General features: G+C 38.9%; 6 protein-coding genes and 1 pseudogene across 8 annotated transcripts; 1 reads left to right on the forward strand and 6 right to left on the reverse strand.

The window, feature by feature from the left end:
• Nucleotides 1–38: 38 nt before the first annotated feature.
• ATIPCS3 (Inositol phosphorylceramide synthase 3) lies at nucleotides 39–4,420 on the reverse strand. 3 transcript variants are annotated; one of them, XM_023666292.2, is made up of 11 exons: nucleotides 3,972–4,420; nucleotides 3,785–3,874; nucleotides 3,090–3,176; nucleotides 2,941–3,009; nucleotides 2,757–2,837; nucleotides 1,541–1,612; nucleotides 1,368–1,428; nucleotides 1,165–1,267; nucleotides 988–1,083; nucleotides 858–904; nucleotides 39–577 (listed from the first exon to the last, which is right to left on the reverse strand). In XM_023666292.2, exons 1-11 carry the CDS (start codon nucleotides 4,002–4,004, stop codon nucleotides 468–470), a joined length of 849 nt encoding a protein of 282 aa, XP_023522060.2. In that variant the 5' UTR covers nucleotides 4,005–4,420; the 3' UTR covers nucleotides 39–467. The 3 variants fall into 3 exon arrangements, 2 of the variants coding, with proteins under 2 accessions (XP_023522060.2, XP_023522059.2); XM_023666291.2 differs by having other exon boundaries at nucleotides 849–904; XR_015419972.1 differs by lacking the exon at nucleotides 858–904 and having other exon boundaries at nucleotides 905–1,083.
• Nucleotides 4,421–5,085: 665 nt separating this feature from the next.
• LOC111786679 (17.5 kDa class I heat shock protein) lies at nucleotides 5,086–5,755 on the reverse strand. The gene has a single exon (XM_023666907.2). The coding sequence runs from the start codon at nucleotides 5,663–5,665 to the stop codon at nucleotides 5,183–5,185; it is 483 nt and encodes a 160-aa protein (XP_023522675.2). The 5' UTR covers nucleotides 5,666–5,755; the 3' UTR covers nucleotides 5,086–5,182.
• On the forward strand, nucleotides 5,751–6,875 carry LOC111788721 (18.5 kDa class I heat shock protein-like). The gene has a single exon (XM_023669179.2). The coding sequence runs from the start codon at nucleotides 6,192–6,194 to the stop codon at nucleotides 6,642–6,644; it is 453 nt and encodes a 150-aa protein (XP_023524947.2). The 5' UTR covers nucleotides 5,751–6,191; the 3' UTR covers nucleotides 6,645–6,875.
• Nucleotides 6,847–8,716, reverse strand: LOC111788718 (UDP-glucose iridoid glucosyltransferase-like). The gene is made up of 2 exons (XM_023669174.2): nucleotides 7,971–8,716; nucleotides 6,847–7,828 (listed from the first exon to the last, which is right to left on the reverse strand). Exons 1-2 carry the CDS (start codon nucleotides 8,461–8,463, stop codon nucleotides 6,936–6,938), a joined length of 1,386 nt encoding a protein of 461 aa, XP_023524942.2. The 5' UTR covers nucleotides 8,464–8,716; the 3' UTR covers nucleotides 6,847–6,935.
• Nucleotides 8,717–8,966: 250 nt separating this feature from the next.
• On the reverse strand, nucleotides 8,967–10,910 carry LOC111788719 (UDP-glucose iridoid glucosyltransferase). Its single transcript, XM_023669175.2, has 2 exons — nucleotides 10,199–10,910; nucleotides 8,967–10,008 (listed from the first exon to the last, which is right to left on the reverse strand). Exons 1-2 carry the CDS (start codon nucleotides 10,686–10,688, stop codon nucleotides 9,119–9,121), a joined length of 1,380 nt encoding a protein of 459 aa, XP_023524943.2. The 5' UTR covers nucleotides 10,689–10,910; the 3' UTR covers nucleotides 8,967–9,118.
• Nucleotides 10,911–11,991: 1,081 nt separating this feature from the next.
• On the reverse strand, nucleotides 11,992–12,962 carry LOC111788456 (UDP-glycosyltransferase 76E4-like; annotated as a pseudogene).
• Nucleotides 12,963–15,271: 2,309 nt separating this feature from the next.
• LOC111789281 (copper transporter 1-like) lies at nucleotides 15,272–15,646 on the reverse strand. The gene has a single exon (XM_023669998.2). It carries the CDS (start codon nucleotides 15,644–15,646, stop codon nucleotides 15,272–15,274), a length of 375 nt encoding a protein of 124 aa, XP_023525766.2.
• Nucleotides 15,647–20,035: the final 4,389 nt, after the last annotated feature.

Here is a 20,035-nt window from a genome sequence, read left to right on the forward strand (position 1 = left end):
GAATATGAGAAATTTTAATTAAAGCTGTTTCTCAAAGGAGACTGAAGAAGTGATTTTAGATAAAATCAATGAATTAATCAGCTTTACAGCAAATAAAATGGTTAAAATCCTCTCATAATTGCTTTTGACCCATGTAAAAGCAAAATCCCAAAAGATATATGTTGCCAATATCAGTGAATTTCCATTCTGAAAGAAGAGACTGCACTTAAATCCTAGCAAAGAACAACACAGAGCCTATAGTTGTACAGATGATGGCCATGAGTTCAAGATTCTATTTCCAAAGGCATCGCAGCTAGCTATCTTCAGTTGATGCCTTTGTTTGTCTAAGTCATTGAGACATTCATCCCTATCTGAAGTTCTTCCCTGGCATGCCCACCCACCCTCTAATGTCTAAACGTAAAGAAGAGAGCTAAATGAAAAGTCATTACCAGAGATACTCACAACTTTTGCTTCTAAGCTTTATATCTTCAATGGGTTATTCCCACATAATTTCCATTCATAAGCCTCTGAAACTCTTCCTTGGAACTCAGTGGAAGAAGCGATGGCGACATTATGCCAGAAGGCCTCTCTCGCAGCTCTGTAAATTGAAAATGTTAAAATGTTACCCACATTGCAAGTAGTTTTACTAATTTTGTAACAAAGTTTTGGAGGAATGCGTTAGAAATCACGGATCTCCACAACGGTATGATATTGTCCACTTTAAGCATAAGCTCTCATGACTTTATTTTGAGCTCCTCTAAAATGTCTCATACCAATGGAGATAGTATTTTTCACTTATAAACTCATGATCTTCTACTAAATTAACCAATCAACAGGAATTAAGTAATAAGTAATAAGAAAGGTTTTACCGTGCAAACCTGCCAGCTTTTTGTCAATAAAAAATGTAACCAAATTTACAGTATACCTGCAGGCAAGGCAAAAGCGATAATATAATATTGATGGGTAAACTTTGATCACATCCTGCAAGTTCTAGGTTCTTCGAGTTACCAAGCAACAACGACATCCACTGTATAATGCTTGCGAGATGCTAAGATGAGGATGCTCTGAATTACACAAAGAAGCCAAGCAGATATTTTGATAAATCTGCAAGGATGAGTAAGATTATGTTCAACCAGGTATATATATTTTAAGGGTCAAATACAGAATTGTGATGGTAGTTTATACCTTGCCATACCATATCTATGATATGTGCGTGTAAATACTAAAGAAAATATCATGTGGGATGAAAATATCAAGTCTCCACAGCCGTAATTGACCCCTTTTGAAACTGCACATTAATTTTAAAAAGATGAGCATGATTTTAAGGACCATCTGGAGGAGGCATATAGCAGAAGCAAAATGGCAGGCGTAAGTCATATGCGACAGACAGTTCATTAGCAGCACTTCAACTAATCTCTCTGGTGGAGGCATCTTTGCAAGTTTTGAACCCTGAAACAATTGTTTCATTTTAGGATATTTGAAGTATATAGCTATCAAAGATTACGGCAGAAGCATCAAAGTATGAGAAGTATGAACTGATATTGTATATCACTTTATTTACCTCACGACAATGATAGTTGGGACCAGGAAGGTGAGTCGAGTAGAATGTGATTATCCTCAGGAACTGACAAGCCTTAAAAAAGGTCATGGGCAAACAGAAACCCTGTTACTTATCAGGTATAAGCAGAAAACAAGATGGATAATGTCGTTCCATGGTTCAACATTCGTAACAAAAATGAAGACTTAATTTCGATCTAGACAAGAAAGTAAAACAAAATCAAAAGACAATTGTTTCATGAAAGAACAAGCAAAAAGACTAACGTATTAAGAAAATTCACCGACTAAATGTTAACTACACCATCCCTTAATATATCTAAAGTTCCTAACCAGTCCACTTTATATCTTAATTAACCATAAAACCCTTTATTGCAGCCTCTTAGACATAATGAGCGGAGCCAGAATCGACGAGGGAGAGAATTGACTCCAACCACCATCTTGTTCTTCTGTAAATATTTCATACTTCAAAAGAGGTAAAAACTCAGATTGTTGTTAGTAATCACGAACTTCCACGATGGTATGATATTGTCCACTTTGAGCATAATCTCTCATGGCTGTACTTTTGGTTTCCCTAAAAGGTCTAGTACCAATGGAGATCTATTCCTTACTTATAAACCAGATATTGCAGATGTCCAGGATGGACACGACTTCTTCACATGATCAATCTCTTAATTAGCCAATGTGAGACTCTCTCCCAACAATCTTCAACAATCCTCCCCTCGAACAAAGTACACCATAGAGTTTTCTCTAAGGCCAATGTAGCCCTCGAACAGTCTCCCCTTAATCGAGGCTCGACTCTTTTCTCTGAAGTCCTCGAACAAAGTACACCCTTTGTTCGACACCTGAGTCACTTTTGACTACACTTTCGAGGCTAGCAACTTCTTTGTTCGATACTTGAAGATTTTATTGACATGGCTAAGTTAAGGGCATGGCTCTGATACCATGGTAGGAATCACGAACCTCCACAATGGTATGATATTCTCTAAGCATAAGCTCTCATGGCTTTGTTTTTGGTTCCCCAAAAGGCCTCATACCAATGGAGATCTATTCCTTACTTATAAACCCATGATCAACACGTTAATTAGCCAATGTGGGACTCCCTCCGAACCATCAACAATTGTGTTCCTTAAAAGATGTAAAAACCCATCATCAAGTATTCATGAAAGGGTAGAATATCAAGAAAAATTAACGAGAGGTGATGGTGATGATATTATACGTACAACTAAATAGGCAAGAACTCTGCACCATATCAGAACTGTATAGATCCTTTTGCTCTGACAAACAAATGGGTGAAATGTCCACTGTAATATAACAGTATATGTAGAAAATAAGCCTCTCTACAACGTCAAATCATTAACATAACAGTAACATAATCGTTAGTAAGAACAAAGCTATATTACTTACCAGCACAAAAGAAAAAAATATGAGGGAGAAAACAGTCTCGCTAACATAAGCTTTGTCTTCACCGAGCTCCTATGAAAGAATCAAAGAAAGAAAACTTTCCCAAGTTTTGAATTGGAATTTTAAGGGTTTGATCCTAAAATAGCACTCACTTGAAGAAGAAAGTATCCAGTATCCTGGAGTGTTGGCCCGGGCCGGTGCAAATAATGAATTCCTTGAGCAGCCACACCATGGATATACTGCAAACCAGAATCCATCAATTAAGAAATGCGTACAAGAAACAAGGACTGTATATATTAGGTCCAACAAAGATTACAATTTATACAAACTACAGATTATTGCTTTGCTGAAGTTTCAGTGCCATCCTCTATTCAGGTCCAACAAATTTACCATCCAAATGTCCTCTGTGTGGATTATTCAAAATAACCATTTGTAAATGTTGAAAGAAACAGAAACAATTATTTGTCATCCATAATTAGGTAATGGCTAATATCATTACACTTCCATTGAAGCTCCAAACGGTTAGTTCAGAACTTGAATTTGAAAATCACAATGGAATAGCTATTACAAACCTCAATTCTGAAACCACAAGGTAGACAAACTATTTAAACAAGCAAATTAGCACCACCAAGTTCTCGAACGATCTGAGCTAATCTTGTATTCAATTTATCGAAATCATTAGGATAGTAAATCATTTTCTGGTGATATTGAAAAGAGGATAGCACCCTGAGATCTTTCTTAAAAGAGTTTCAAAAACATTCGAAGGGAAGGAATTAGCAAAATAACAAATCAGAAATCAAAGCGGACAAAGGAATCAATCAGTCGTACAGAATGAGAGAAATCGAACCTGAAAAACAACGCCAGCAAGGATATATTTCCAGCTTCCGGCAAGAAGCGAAACTTCTATGGACGCTTCGACGCATATTTTTCTCCATAGCTTCACAAAATTTGAAAGAATCAACCATCAAAAAGAAAAAAAACAAACAAACAAATGAAAAGCGAAGAACGATAAAGAAAATATACGAGAAGGAAACCTTAGAGGCTTCTAGAGAAAGGTGAACAGTCATTGTTGAAATCAAAATTAAAGCTCGTCATCAAAGAAATCACAACAGCAACGCTGAACGGAAGAAGAAAGAAGCGGTAAAACCAATCCGAATCAAGATATGGAACACAGCACCGTGATTCGAGCAGAAGGAAAAACAACAAGAATTCGAAATCAAAGCCATGATTCTGAAATATTTTCAAAATTTAAACAATGCGGATTCTCATCCAATGTGAATCCAAATCCCGTGAAACTCTCCTCTGTCTCTGTCTCCGTCTCTCAAACGACAAGGAGAGAGACGCCATTGGAGAAGAAAACGTGAAACAGGTGGGAGAAGGATAGAGGTCCGGAGGAGAAGAAAGCGGAGCTGCTCAGATTGTTGCAGTTTTGAGAAGATGGGCCATGGGAATCAATCGAACGCAGAATCAAGCAAATCAATAGTATTTTTATTGTTTAATTATATTAATAATAAATTGGATTTTGTCTCCAAAGAAATGCTGACGTATTAATTTATAATAAAATGTTTTTTAGAAAACTTAAAAAAAAAAAACGTTTTTAAATATTGTTTTTTCAAATTATATGAAATTAGACTCTTATTAAAAAAAAAAAAAATTAACAAATTATCTAATTAAATTGTATTAATCTCTTAAAACTTTAATTTCTCTCTAATATAACTTAGCTAAATTATTAATAATAATATAGATTGGATAAACTCTAGCTAATTTTAAGAATGGTCATGAGTTTATAATTAAAAACTATTCTCTTCTCTAGGGAAGCCAAAATCAAGGCTTAGGCTCAAAGTGGACAATGTCATACCATTGTGAAGGGTCGTGTTTATGTAACAGAGTATCAGAACTATGCCCCTAAACATAATCGTGCCAATAAATTGGTATTAAATTCTCAAATGTCGAAGGAGTCGAGAAAAAAAAGAGTCGAGTCTCGATTAAAGAGAGACGTACTTTGTACGAATAATTTTGATTATATAAAGTGGAGGACAATTTCACGAGATTATTCCGTTCAAATACTAAGATAATTAGGTCATCAACTAAAAAATATTCTAATAAATGTTTAATATTTTTTTTTTAATTAAGAAATTTCTCAGATAATGGTCTAAATTTGGTTATTTATTAAATAATTTTTGACAATTTACAAATTCAAAATCGGGAAGACAATTTTCATATTCAAATCCAAATGTTCGATCATTCAGCCAGAAATTTCGACGGACTTCACATCCGTTTTCTTTTCTTCCGCCTTCGGAACAGTCACAGTAAGAACGCCGTTCTCCATGGATGCCCTAATTTCTTCCATTTTTGCATCCTCCGGCAGCCTGAATCTTCTCTGGAACTTTCCACAGCGACGCTCAATCCGATGCCAGGTTTCGTTCTTGTTCTCTTTCTCTACGCTCCTTTCGCCGCTGATCTGAAGTACTTTACCGTCTTCAATCTCCACTTTCACTTCCTCTTTCTTCATTCCAGGCAGATCGGCTTTCATTACATGAGCCTCTGGCGTCTCCTTCCAGTCTACACGAGTGTTCATCAGAGCCGAAGTTTCTCGAGAGACTTCAGGAACTTGAGTTAAAATTGAAGAAGGAAAATGAAAATCGAATGGATCTGAGAGATCGAAGGTGGCAAATGGATCGTAAATGTTGCTCCGTCGGCCACCGAAAAAGCTTGGAATCATCGACATCTTCTGAGTTCTGAGGTATATACTTGAATAGGTGACTGTATTTGAGAATTGGAAGCGCTTCGATTGAACGCAAACGAATAGTATTAGAGAATCTTTTGTTTGAAGTTTCTGATTGGCGAAGATTGGGAAAGAGGTGAGAATTTATAGTGATTTGGTGAACATTCTGGTTTTCTCTGGAAATTTTCTCTTCCAAAAAATCTTCGCCTCCAATCATTCAAGAAACTTCTAGGCTTCCAGATAATTCTGCTGGAATATGAGTTTGGGCCTAGTCCAATTTCAAAATCCAAGCCCAAAAGAACGTTAGCGACTAGGTGTTTCACCACGAGAACTCTGAATCATTCTCGAGAAGCACCTTATCTAAGCTCGTTCATACATGATCCAAACCGCAAGGGATCTTGGAAGGTCCTAGAAGCTTGAATTTGGTTTCCATATCATCCCACCTGTTTCCTTCTTTAAATCACTTCCTATTACCTTCCACTCCGTTCTACTCTACTTCCGATCAATTTCTAGCGCATTCTCGCCAACGATGTCGATCATTCCAATCGGCGGCCAAGACGGCCGTATTTCCAATAGTTCCTCTTCAAGCATCCTCAATCGCTTCCCGAAATTCCCCTTCCCTCTGGACTTATGGCACGATTTCCCTTTCCCTTCCTCAATCTCGCACGCCTTTCCGGACTTCGCCTTTGGAGGCTCCGTCAACACTCGTCTCGACTGGACCGAGACGCCGAACGCGCATGTTCTGAGAGCCTCCCTTCCGGGCTTCCAAGGAGAAGACGTTCTTGTCGAGCTTCAGGATGATCGGATGCTTCAGATCAGCACCGAGAGCGGCGGCTTTGTGAGTAGATTCAAGATTCCGGAGAGCGGGAAGATCGAGGAGTTGAGTGCGTTTATGGATTTTGGAGTTCTCACTGTGTTTGTTCCTAAAGAAGACGATCAGAGCAGACGCGATGTTCGAGTGGTGGAGATCACCGGCGAGTAGATGAAGATCTTCATCTTTGTACAATTGAATGCTCTGTTTAGGATAAGAATCTGTTTGTGGTGAACTTCTAGTGCGTTTTTGGTTTGAACGTTGGAAGTCGGTTTGCTCACAACCTGTTCGATGAAATGCTTCTATACTTCTATTGTAATGTATGCTTCTGGTTGTCTAAGCTATGTGAGAATGTTAATAGTTCAAATACTAGTGTCAATGAAATTCGGTGCCTCTGTTCTACATTGATGAACTTGAACCGAGGATTGAAGAACTGGAAATCTAAGAAACTTACTTGGATGATCAAAATGAGCTCAATAAGCTAACAAGATCTTTCAAGTGAGTGCGTGAGGAGCACTGATCTTCTTCTACCTTGACATGGACTTCAATTTTCTCCTTGAAATGCTTGGCTCTGTCTCTAATCTCTCTGCCCTGTTCTTCATCCATAAGTCTTTTAATCCCATTTTCAATCTCTCCTCTCTGCAACCCATTTTCCAGCTGCAGCCCAACCCTCCAAACATGGCTCAAATACCTTGCATTCACTTTCTGGTCCCCAAAACATGGACTGCACAGCATAGGAACTCCCTCGCTCAAGCTCTCCATACTTGAGTTCCATCCACAATGGCTCCAAAATCCCCCCACAGCCCTATGTGCCAACACTTCCTTCTGGGGTGCCCATTTCACAACACATCCTCTTCCTCCGACCGCCTCTAGAAAACCATCTGGTAAGGCCTCGATCCACTCCGAGCCACGAACTGCACCTGGTTGAACTACCCACAAGAATGGCTGCTGACTGTTGGCAAGCCCCCATGCCATTTCTCCCAATTCCTTCTCACCCAATGAAGCTATGCTTCCAATGGCTACGTAAACGACCGAGCCGTCTGCTTGCTCGTCGAGCCATTGCAGGCAGTTGAAGTCCTCAGTGAGCACACTGGTTCTTGCAGAGGCTGTTCTGTGTAGAGGGCCGATGAAGAAGACTGGGACCGTGGTGGATTTGGTTTTGATTTGGGACACTGTTGATTCTTCGAGCCATTCCATTGTGTTCCAGATGATGGCTTCGGCTTTGATAGGTGTTTCCAGATTGTACATTCCTTTAACCAGTGTGGGGTATTTGGTGAAGCCTGTTGTTAATGAAATTGGCAGATCTTTGAATCTCAGAGGATGCAGCTCCGGCGCTGGATCCTGTAACATACATTCTGTGATGTGGATTTAGTTTTCCTTTTTTTTTTTTTTTTTTTTTTTTTAAGAAATGACTTACAAAATTCATTTATATATTTTTAAAATAGTAATAATTTTATTTTCTCTGTTCATAAAATTTGAAGCAAATCAACGTCTTACCTTTCAAAGGAAAGTAGCCTTCGTCGTTGAGGCGAACCAGAGCCATCCGAGCAAGAGACGCCGCAGCACAGGTAGTCCTAAGAATGAAGCTTCTCACCTTCAAATCACTCAAAACTTCTTCACAGAAGAACATCACCTCATCGTAAATCACGCCCGCCACGACCTCCTCTCCCGCTCCTCCGCCGCCGATCAATCTGCGCATTTGATCTTCGAAACTCGCTCTGCAATTAACGTTGAGATCCAACAGAACGGCGATCAGATCGGCCGGAATAGCTTCGTGCTCTGGAATTCCGTCGTCTAAATAAAGGAATTGAAAAAACGGATAGTTAGAAGGATCGGGGGAATTGAAGCGAGTATGAGCGATTGTGATGGAGAAGCCGCCATTGTTGTGGAGGAAGGTGCCGAGTTGAAGCATTGGAGTTATGTGGCCCTGGTATGGACATGGAACCAGGACCAGACGCCGTCGTTTCGGGCTCTGCGTTCGTTTCTCCATCGCGATAGTTCGGGGAAGAAGAAGAAGTGAAGGTTTTGGGAACTGAGCACGACGATCTGGTAAAATACTCGACTCCCCGGACTTAATTGTTTAAAATATTCAATAATATCTTTAATTTTTATTTTTAAATATTTTTAAAACTTAATTTTAAAAAAATAATAAATTAAATAGTTATTCATTTAAAATTTTACTAAGAATTATTTAAAGTAATATTTTCAATTCACATGCGTTCTGCATTTCCAGATTTGTTTGTCGGGAAATTTTATATTTTATTTCAATATTTGGCTTTCCCGCACGTTGTATATATAATTTTTAATTGACATTTTATTTGAAAATTTTTAAATACTAATTATTATTATTTTATTCTTTTCTCAAATATATATAGCTATGACGGGAGTATTTTAAGAAGTACTCATTAAGTAGTTCTTTATTAGAGTCGAAAAATGCATACACGAGCAATCATGGTGAAACCTATCCTTTCATAAATAACATTTCACATCCCTGTACTCTACCCTCTAATCCATACGAAAATTGAATGTTTAGTACTTCTCTATCCATGACTCACGCATGCTCGCATGGACCCATTAGACGGGTATATGAGTATACGTACCCCTGAACCTACCTTTAACTAGTGTATTCATGATGCCACCGGATGCTACGAAGGGAAAGTAACGCGCATAATGAAATCCACGAGCTCTTTTAAGCTACAAGAAGAAGACCCATCTTCCTTCAAACTATCTTCAATTCTTCTCTTGAAATCCATAGCTCTTTCCTTCATCTTCCTCCCTTCTTCTTCCACCATCACTCTTCTAATACCCTTTTCCACTTCCTTCCTATCCAACTCACCTTCCAAAGCCAACCCCACTTCCCACACACAGCTAATGTACCTAGCATTCACTCTTTGATCCCCTGAAAATGGCCTACACAGCAATGGAACACCCTCACTCAAGCTCTCAAGCGTAGAATTCCACCCACAATGGCTCCAAAACCCACCAACAGCACCATGACCCAACACTTCCTTTTGAGGAGCCCATTGCACAATGCACCCTCTGTCTCCAACCTTCTCTTCAACCTCTTTTAAAACAAGCTTGATCGCATCCGACCCACGAACCGACCCTGGTCGAACCACCCACAAGAATGGCTGGTTGCTATTCACCAACCCCCAACCCATCTCTTCCACCTCTTGCTTAGTTAACAAGGCTACACTTCCCAAGCTGACATAGATGACTGATTTGGGAGGTTGTCTGTGGAGCCATGAGAGGCAGGTAGAGTCCTCTTTGAGCAAGCTTGAGGAGGTGGAGGTTGGGGAAATCTTGTGGATTGGGGCAATTGGGAAGATGGGTATTGGGCAAAATTTGGCCTTGATTTGGTTGAGCTCAGATGGCTCGAGCCATGGCATTGTGTTCCAAATCACAGCTGAAGATGTGTTAATGGCGTACATGTTGAGGATTATTTGAGTGAGTTTGGTGATATCTGAAACGGCCGAGAGCGGCAAATCTTTGAATCTCAATGGATCAAGATTTGGAACCTCCTCTTCCAACGACTCTGTTCATCATTCAAAATTATCTCGATTATCGAGCCTCCAGCTTATTTATAATTTAATCGGATAAATAGTTATATATAGTAGATGATTATATTTGTTCTTGTATTTTCTCGGTCCTGTAAATTGAATGTGTGCATTGTTGTGTGATCCTGACACATGATTTAAAATATTTTTCAAAAGTAACGTTGATACCTTTTTGCACGGGGAGCCGACCCTCGGCCGAAAGTTGGAGAATTGCACACCGACTAACACAAGCCGCCGCGCTCGTGGTCCGAAACACCAAACTCCGAACCCCAAATCGACTGGCTACAGCTTCACAAAAATACATGAGCTCATCGTGTATAATACACATGACTTCACCAGATCCCTCCCCTGTTTCTCCGGCCATGGCCGCCACCGCCTCCTCTAAGCTGGCTCTACAATTGTTGTTGACGGCCAACAACACAGATCCCAAATCCCAGGACGACACGTCGTCCAAGGGGAGGTTGTCGTTCAAACGGATGAACGCGAACTCCGGGTGACGGTGAGGGTGGAGGGAGTTGAAGAATGTGTGGGCGATGGTTATTGAGAAGCCGTTTTGGTGAAGGAATGTTGCTAGTTGAAGCATTGGGTTTATGTGGCCTTGGTAGGGACATGGTACCAGTAGTAAACGGCACCGTTTCGGCGGGCATGGCCTCTCCATTTTTACTCAGATGATGAAGAAGAAGAAGAGGTGAAGGGTTGGGTTTAATGGAGGAATATGAGTGGTCCGCCGGCTGCCACGGTCTGGTTTAAATTAGGCCGTCGCTTTTGTACTGTGTTTTGTTCTTTAGTTAAGTAATGGACAAACGGTACGTGAGGATCCGACAAGAAATTGCATTGGCACACCCATCAATTGATCAAATAATAGTTAATAGGATGGAGGATTGAATTAATCATTGGTACGAATGTGTATACTTACCATATTATTTAGATTTTTTCTTTTTTGTTAGTTTCAATTGTATGAACGGTGCTATCTCACATTAGTTAGAGATGAGAACGAAATATTTTTTTTAGCCGTGTGTAAACATCTCCTGTTAGATGTGTTTTAAAAACGTTGGGAAATCCCAAAAGACAGTATCTGCTGGAGGTAAACTTGTGCTATTACAAATGGTATCAGAGCAAAGACACTAGACGGTGTGCAAGCGAGGACCCCTGGACCCTGAAGGGATGGATTGTGAGACCTCCACTAGGTAGTATGCTAGCGAGGATGCTAGGGTATGAAGGGGGTGGATTGTGAAACCCCCACCAAGCGGTGTGCCAGCGAGGACATTGAGCCCCAAAGGGAGTGGATTGTGAGACCCCACCAAGTGGTATGCTAGTAAGAATGATGGGCTCTAAAGGGGTGGATTGTGAGATTTCCACCACGCGGTGTGCCAGTAAGGACACTAAGTTCCAAATGGGTGGATTGTGAGACCCCACCAGGAGGTGTGCCAGCAAGTACACTAAGCTCCAAATGGATGGATTGTGAGACCACCATCAGGAGGTGTGCCAACAAGGACACTGAGCTCCAAAGGGGGTGGATTGTGAGACCACCACCAAGCAGTGTGCCAACAAGGACATTGGCTCCAAAAGGTGTGGATTGTGAGACCCCACCCGGTGTGCTAGCCAAGACGCTGAGCCTCGAAGGGGGTAGATTGTGAGACCCCACATCGATTGGAGAGAGGAACGAGTACGAACATCAAGCATTGTTTATAAAGGTGTGGATTTTAAAAACCTCAAGAAGAAGCACGAAAGAGAAAGAGGACAATATAAGGTAGCAGTGAGTTGGGCTCTTACATGAACGTTCAATAACTCATACTCAGGCTTAGGAGGTATGTCAACGAGCTCACCTAATACCTCACCTAATGATTCCGTATACATACGTGTGGACCATAGGTAAAGAACATTAAAGAGATTACATAAAGACAATAATTCGATTCCACAAATGATCCCGACCTCATTATTTTAATCAATAAAAGACATAATCAAATCCACAAGCTATCTTCAATTCTCCTTTTGAAATCCATAGCTCTTTCCCTCATCGCCCTCCCTTCTTCTCCCACCATCACTCTCCTAACAACCTTTTCCACTCCCTCCCTCTCCAACTCACCTTCCAAACCCAACCCCACCCGCCACACACAGCTAACACACCTAGCATTCACTCGTTGGTCCCCAAAACCCCCCAACATCCCCATGACCCAACACTTTACTTTAAAAACAAGCTCGATCCCATCCGACCCACGAACCGATCGGGCCCGAACCACCCACAAGAACGGTGGGTTGCTATTGACCAACCCCCAACCCATCTCTTCCACCTCTTGCTTTGTTAATAGAACCATGCTTCCCAAGCTGACATAGATGCCTGTTGAGGATTATTGGGAGTAAGTCCCACATTGATTAATTTAGTGGAAGATCATGGGTTTATAAGTGAGGAATACTATCTCCCTTGGTACAAGGCCTTTTGCAGAAGCCCAAAGCAAAGCCACGAGAGCTTATGCTCAAAATGGACAATATCATACCATTGTGGAGAGTCGTGATTCCTAACAATGACCGAGTCTGGGAGCTTGTTCGTCGAGCCACGAGAGGCAAGTGGCTGGCTACACCTTCACAATAGTACATTAGTTCATCGTGTATAATACACACGACCTCACTTGATTCCTCCCCATCTCCTCCAGCCATAGCCGCCATAGCCGTCATTGCCTCCTCCAAGCTCCCCTTGCAATTCTCATTGATGGCTAGCAACACTGACGCCAAATCCCATGAGGACACGTGGTCGTCGGTGATACCGTCGTTGAGGGGGAGGAAGGTGAACTCCGGGTGACGATAGGGGTGGGGAGAGTTGAAGAATGTGTGGGCTATGGTTATTGAGAAGCCGTTTTGATGAAGGAATGTGGCTAGGTGAAGCATTGGGTTTATGTGGCCTTGGTATGGACATGGCACCATCGGTAAACGGCGTCGTTTCACCCGTGAGCTCTCCATAATTTGATGGAGAATGATGGAAGAGTAGGTTCGTAGTTATAAACTAATGAAACTAGTTGGTTTTTTTTTGCACGTGTTTCATGTTGTTCTGACATGTCTCCGTCACCAAAACATGCACGTGTTTCATTTTGATAGGGACACAATTCTAAAGGATGATTCCGTTGTTTGGCTCGGTAATAACTGTGTACTTAGTATACTTCCAATTTGTCTTGTTTTGCATTTCATCGTTTTAAATTATTTGGTATTTATGTTTATTTTCAGTATTTCGTATTTTAACACGTAAGATTATGACTGTGTTTTTTTTAGAGAAAAAGTTGTTCTAAGCGTTTTCGGAGTTTATGTTATAAATAATGTTCATTTTAAGAGTTATATTTTCACACTAAAGATAGGTATGAGACGTTAGTAATGACTTTGAGTATGTGAAAATTTAGAGTCGTTACCGTTCTTCCATCAAAAAAGGAAAAAAATCGAATAACGATCTATAATATGAGTAGCTAGGAGAAGAAAACTATCACCTGTGTTTAAATGGTATAGACTGCACGTTTAAATGACCTCTACTTGCGACCTGTTCTTTACATGTCTAGTCATCATATTTGTTCTTATTCTAAATAAAATTCGATGGAATTTTTTATTATATGGTCACAAACTTATTTTTTTTTATTAGGGTAATTATCAAATTTATTTTATGATTTAAGATTAATTTTTTAAAATTGTTTTCAGATTGTGGAATTTATGAAAAAAAAAATATTTTATTTTATTTTATATATTTTCGAAATATTTGATTTTGAATTTAAAATTGTAGTCGGGAGAACTACATTTAAAAACACGTGCTCATATGAAATTCAGTATTGAGTGCATGTGAAATTAAAATGTGTCAGAGAAGTATTTCTTTGTCGTGTCTCACTTTTTGGAAATTAATGTATTATTAAATTAATATGCTTTTTATTTATTTTTTTTATTTTTCTTACAAACAAATGTGAACCACTTAAATAAATAAAAAATAATATTATCATTTTATTATTATTTTTTTTATTGAATTTTGAATTTAAACTGAAAGATATTACATTTTTGTGCATCAAATTCCATTTCCATAAAAATTTTATAAACATACTCTCTCGTCATTTACCGTAAAAATTAGATTGACAACATATAAACTAACAATCAAATTTACCTCTATCTCTGGTTTATATGAATAAGATATGGTCACAATTGCACCTATGACACCTGAGTAAAGGAACGTAAATGAATAAACCGATACCATATTTGAATGAGAACGATCCTAATAATAAGATGACTAAGAAAGATTTAAAATAATTGAAAGTTACTATCTATATCAACAAGATGCATCTTCCTTTTAGTGACACAGCCATTGAAACTATGTGGTTAAACGGATTCATATTGGTATGTAGAGATAGTATGCATTAACGTCTTCTTCTCATACCACCTCCACTAAGATTTTTCTTCACTCTGATCATGTTCACTTCCGTCTTATATCAATCCAGCTTCAACTTTACTTATCCCTCAATCATAACATTTATTTTAAAAAAAAAAAAAAAAATCACATCTATATTTACAACTATTTTCTTGGACATTGGATCGCAATTTTAGACTCGTTGCTCATCTCTGGCAGAACACACTGAAATTTTTTATCATCTAATTTCTTTTTTCACGGTTTGAAACATGAACATGGACCAATACATCCAACAACTAAACAATAAGCAACATTAGATTTTATACCACTCCAAGCTTCTTCAGAAGATATATCTTTAACTCCCACTTACCACTGTGGTACTTCTGTTGAGCACATGGGTGGTCCAATTTACTGCTTCCAGATATTCTTTGAAATTTGACTCCATTTTATTGGAGAGTGTGAACTCTCCACCCCTATCAATACACAGACAACAAAGAAAATCTCCCGTCTCTTCCTCAACAAGATATTTATAATTCTTACCGGTTAGTACAGACTTCAGGTTTTTTCAACCAGAAATATAGCTACACGTTACCGCCATAATCATCCATAAAACTCATGAAATACCTCATCTTACTATGGGAAGAGATTGGGTGGGTACCTCGTGTTTACTTGTTTTTCATTCTAAAATTACAAAACAGTTATTTTTAAGTAACAACCTTAATCAATGCCACGAGAATTGTTGGGCCGGGGAAGAAATTTATGGTCGGATATATTATCTCTATACCTAATATATGAAATTAATATACAAAATTGTACCCAACATAGGAAAAAATAGCCATATATATAATATATTATGATTCCATGCTTTCACTCTATTAACAATTAAGTGGGGGTATATCAGACATATTCAAATTTAGGTCAATTTTGGATCTATTAAAAACCCGGCTCCCATAAACCAAGAACCCGACCGAATACCCGGCCACCGCCGCGAGGAGAACTCCGACATTGAATGACATGACGGCCAGCATGACGACAAAAGCCAACCCCACCCGGACGCCGTACAGGGCGGTCTGAACAAAGCCGGCGAAGACGTCATCGGCGACAGAGGCGGTGAGTTTAGTGTGCGACAGCCACTCCACGGCGAAGGCGACGAGAAAGACGAAGACTAAGGCGATGGCGTAAGAGAGAGAGCTCCGGCCAGGCCAGCCGGTGAAGAGAATCTCCGCCGACTTTCCCCAGAAAAATGTCATGTGGAATTCCATTTTTTCTTGGGAAAATAGATATTTTTTTTTTTTGGTTTTCTCGGAAGCCAATCAAATAATGAAGCTGGATTGTACTACCAGCTAAGCTCGCCAGTGTACTACAAGTTAGCTCGTACTAAAGTTTATTTTTATTAAATAATAATAATAACGGTTAGACGAACACGACTCTCCACAATGATATGATATTGTCCACTTTGAGTGTAAGTTCTCATGACTTTGCTTTGGGCTTCCCCAATACTGATGAAGTTAGTATTCCTCACTTATAAACTCATGATCATTTCCTAAATTAGCCGATGTGGGACTTCCATCATCCAACAATAACTTATGGATGAAAATCCACCTCGACTAATTTAAGAAATAATAATAAATTTATAATTAAAAAATACTTAAAAGGTCTAGAGCAAAGCAACGAGAGCTTATGCTCAGTCATACCATTGTGGAGATATGAGAGCTTAGATTTTCAAGTCTCATAGTTCTAATAGATCAAAATTTGGATGAACTTTGGACCAAACATCGAGATATGATAAGAAAAAGACAAACTTTGAGTTTCTAACCCTCTATAATTTCAACTAATCGAAATTTGAATGAAACGCTCATCCATTGTCCCATTATTTTGCTTCCTTTGACCAGTCTTTGTGTTGATGGGGGCGTAAAGTGATTTCTCGAGAAAAAATCGAGGCTTTTGGTTATTCACCTGTCTCGAGTGTCACAATTTAATTATATTAAATCATGAATGTTCTGTCATGAAAAAGAAATTGATGAAGATGATGATGATGTTATTATATATGAAAGATATTTTATGTTGCATCGTGTTAATAAGTAATATATGTGTGCACATTTCAAGAGGCCAAGTTTTGTTGGATGAAAGTCCCATATCGACTAATTTTGTAGAAAATCATGAGTTTATAAGTGAGAAATACTATCTACATTGGTACGAGGTCTTTTGGGGAAGCCCAAAGCAAAGCCATGAGAGCTTACACTCAAAGTGGACAATAGAGTCGTGTTCATCTAACAAGTTTCAGATCCCACCAAAGAATGAACACTACTTAGTGGTGACTGTGTGTTTTATTTTTATGCGTAGTACACACTAAATCCAAAATTGCAACATGTAGTACCATAAAAAAAAACACAAGTAGTACAATTAAGAACTAAAAGTGCTTACTTTATAAACAATGATCTAATTTTCTTCCACAACGTTATTTGTTTGTTGTTCTTGGAGATCTCTCGGGTCTCTACATGTAATAGTTCAAGCCCACCGCTAGTAGATATTATTTTATTTGTGCTTCCCCTTAAGGGAGAGATATCCACACCCTTATAAGAAATGTTTCGTTCCCCTCTCCAATCAATTTGAGATCTCACAATTCACCCCTTTGGGGTCTAGTGTCCTTGTTGACACACCTTCCGGTATCTGGCTCTGATATCATTTGTAATAGTCTAAGCTCATCGCTAACAAATATTGTCTGTTTTGGCCCGTTATGTATCGTTGTTAGTCTCACGGTTTTAAAACACGTCTACTAGGGACCTTTGGAGTCCAGTGTCCTTGCTGGCACACCGTCCAGTATCTGGCTCTGATATCATTTGTAATAGTCTAAGCTCATCGCTAGCAGATATTGTCTGTTTTGGCCCGTTATGTATCGTCGTTAGTCTCACGATTTTAAAACACGTCTACTAGGGAGAGGGTAACGAAGTACTCTTGTAAGGGTGTGAAAGCCTCTTCCTAGTAGACGCGTTTTAAAACTGTGAAGCTGACGACGATACGTAACGGGTCATAGAGAACAATATCTACTAGCGGTGGTCTCAGGCTGTTTCTAAATTACCCTTCAATTTAAAAAGTTTCATTAATATCCTTCAAACTTTTTAAAAAGATTCAAAAAGACTATTGTCTTTATTACTATATTTAAAAAATACCTATAAAATTTGATCCTTTTACTTTTATAAATAAATAAAAATTTAATGTAACGACCCTAATATTTTACCTATTTAATCTAAAAGGTCAAATTCGAAATATACATTAAAAGGGCCCTATTAACTTACTCTCCCCTTTTATTACCTCGTGAAAGAAAAAAAAAATGATTACAAGCAAAAAAAAAAAAAAAAAACAGAACATTATTAAAGAAAAACAAAAACCAAATGAATATTTTATTCTACCCTATGCTTATTATGGAAAAATATTTCCACCTATACTAACCTATGCTAATGATGCAAACCGAATTCAGCCTAGACTACAAAATGAAAAAAAAAAAAAAACCAAACGACTATCCTATGCATGTGCCATGATCCCTAGGTGTACGATGCCACCGTATGAAATGAAATGATGGGATCTATCGTTTCGTTTCATTTCATTTTCTCTATGGTGTAATCCTAACGGGTAATTGTGGACGTGTACCATATACTCTACACACAGCCCATACGTGTGAGTATGGGCTCACCAGCTAGTTCGCACACCGCTGGGCCACTATCCTTAGCCGATGGGCATACTCTGGGAGCCCCTTATGCCGGGACCCGTTAAAATTAGAACCGTCACGGCAGCGCTATGCAAAGCATAACGATCGTTGTCCTGCCATTGGATGTACGCGTCCGTACCCTCGTGATGGGATAGAGGTATCCCCCAAATGCATGAACACACAATATGCATGAGGTCCCACTAGTCCTACAGTTATCATTAATGAACATAACCCCTGTCACGTTTTCATGCTGACATGTCATTCTCATTCTCATTTCTTTACATATCATACATATTCCTAGCGGGGTTATGTTTCATGCATTTTACCGTATTTCATGTCATACAATTCATGCAGTTACATTCAAATATTCATACAAACAAGCCATAATCGTTCAAGGGCCACATATCGTCACATGCATAACATATCACATTAACTCAGCAGCATACATAACATACATTCACGTTCACATGATTTCGTACTTATGCACATTAAACTAGCATACAATTTAATGACACGTGCATATCCATGGGCACGTGCCAACATACAGCAAATAACGCGTAACCTACGACAGGTGAGCCACTTACCTGGTTAGCTTAAATCGTTGTCACATATATATCCTTAATGAAAGGTCGATTCTGTCCTTTGAAATCCAAGTCAACCTATGTTAGCGCATGACATCAGTTCCAAGTTTGAACTCTATAAAATTGTTTCTCTAATTTACATGTTAAAATTATGATATTTCCTGTTACACAAAATTTGATGGAGTTTCATGTCTCCAGTATTTCCTGTTTCATTTTTTAATTCTGTTCAACAAATCTTCCCTCTCCCTCTTTGTAATTATTTTTCCATTCTCCTCTTTTGTAATTATTTTCTGTAAATAGATTTTCATTTCTGTAAATAAGATATTCCTCTAATTCTATATTTATTTTCATTCTGTAAACAGATTGTAACGACCCGAAATTTTCTACTTAATTTAAGGTCGTTACTGTATACATACCATAAACATTGAATGCAGACGACTTCATTTAAATTCCATAAAACATAACCTTTATCTTAAAACACAGTCATGGACTTACGTGTTTCGAAAACATCTTTAAAACGACACAACAAAACACTAAATAAAATGAATAAGAGTTTAAGTTTAAAAAAAACATCTTATTCTAGCCTAAGACTAAGAAAATAAATACCACTACCCTATGCATGTGTCATGGTCTCAAGTTGCAATGCCGTCGTCAGCCGTACAAGAATGTCTTGCCTTAACCTGAAAAATGTAGTAGCACATGGCTTGAGTATTTAAAGAAATACTGAGTAAGTGACCCCACTATTGGGTTAAATGCAACAATCACATGCAATGAAATGATAGGACTTATCTTTCGTTTCGTTTCGTTTCGTTTTCCCTACTGTGTAATCCTAACAGGTAATTGTGGACGTGTACCATATACTCTACATGCAGCCCATACGTGCGAGTATGGACTCACCAGCTAGTTCGCACACCGCTGGGCCACTGTCCCTAGCCGGTGGGCATGCTCTGGGAGCCCTTATACCGAGACCTGTTAAAACTAGAACCGTCACGGCAGCACTATGCAGAGCATAACGATCGTTGTCCTGCCATTGGATGTACGCGTCCGTACCCTCGTGATGGGATAGGGGTATCCCCCAAATGCATGAACACACAATATGCATGAGGTCCCACTAGTCCTACAGTTATCATTAATGAACATAACCCCATGTCACGTTTTCATGCTTACATGTCATTCTCATTCTCATTTCGTTACATATCATACATATTCCTAGCGGGGTTATGTTTCGTGCAATTTACCGTATTTCATGTCATACAATTCATGCAGTTACATTCAAATATTCATACAAACAAGCCATAATCGTTCAAGGGCCACACATCGTCACATGCATAACATATCACCTCAACTAAGCA

This window comes from Cucurbita pepo, chromosome 2 (genome assembly GCF_057944985.1).
Source record: "Cucurbita pepo subsp. pepo isolate OVF chromosome 2, ASM5794498v1, whole genome shotgun sequence".
NCBI classification, from domain to species: domain Eukaryota; kingdom Viridiplantae; phylum Streptophyta; class Magnoliopsida; order Cucurbitales; family Cucurbitaceae; genus Cucurbita; species Cucurbita pepo.

What these genes read in the sequence shown, in the direction of transcription:
- LOC111788718 (XM_023669174.2), bottom strand. Translation starts at nt 8,463, where the DNA reads ATGGAGAAACGAACGCAGAGCCCGAAACGACGGCGTCTGGTCCTGGTT. An exon ending in AGGCTACTTTCCTTTGAAAG is followed by an intron (nt 7,829 to 7,970) that starts GTAAGACGTTGA and finishes TCCACATCACAG; the next exon opens with AATGTATGTTACAGGATCCA.
- LOC111788719 (XM_023669175.2), bottom strand. Translation starts at nt 10,688, where the DNA reads ATGGAGAGGCCATGCCCGCCGAAACGGTGCCGTTTACTACTGGTACCA. An exon ending in TCGGCTCCCCGTGCAAAAAG is followed by an intron (nt 10,009 to 10,198) that starts GTATCAACGTTA and finishes AATGATGAACAG; the next exon opens with AGTCGTTGGAAGAGGAGGTT.
- ATIPCS3 (XM_023666291.2), bottom strand. Translation starts at nt 4,004, where the DNA reads ATGACTGTTCACCTTTCTCTAGAAGCCTCTAAG. An exon ending in CTGGATACTTTCTTCTTCAA is followed by an intron (nt 3,010 to 3,089) that starts GTGAGTGCTATT and finishes ATTCTTTCATAG; the next exon opens with GAGCTCGGTGAAGACAAAGC. An exon ending in CCAACTATCATTGTCGTGAG is followed by an intron (nt 1,429 to 1,540) that starts GTAAATAAAGTG and finishes CAATTGTTTCAG; the next exon opens with GGTTCAAAACTTGCAAAGAT.
- LOC111788721 (XM_023669179.2), top strand. Translation starts at nt 6,192, where the DNA reads ATGTCGATCATTCCAATCGGCGGCCAAGACGGCCGTATTTCCAATAGT.
- LOC111786679 (XM_023666907.2), bottom strand. Translation starts at nt 5,665, where the DNA reads ATGTCGATGATTCCAAGCTTTTTCGGTGGCCGACGGAGCAACATTTAC.
- LOC111789281 (XM_023669998.2), bottom strand. Translation starts at nt 15,646, where the DNA reads ATGACATTTTTCTGGGGAAAGTCGGCGGAGATTCTCTTCACCGGCTGG.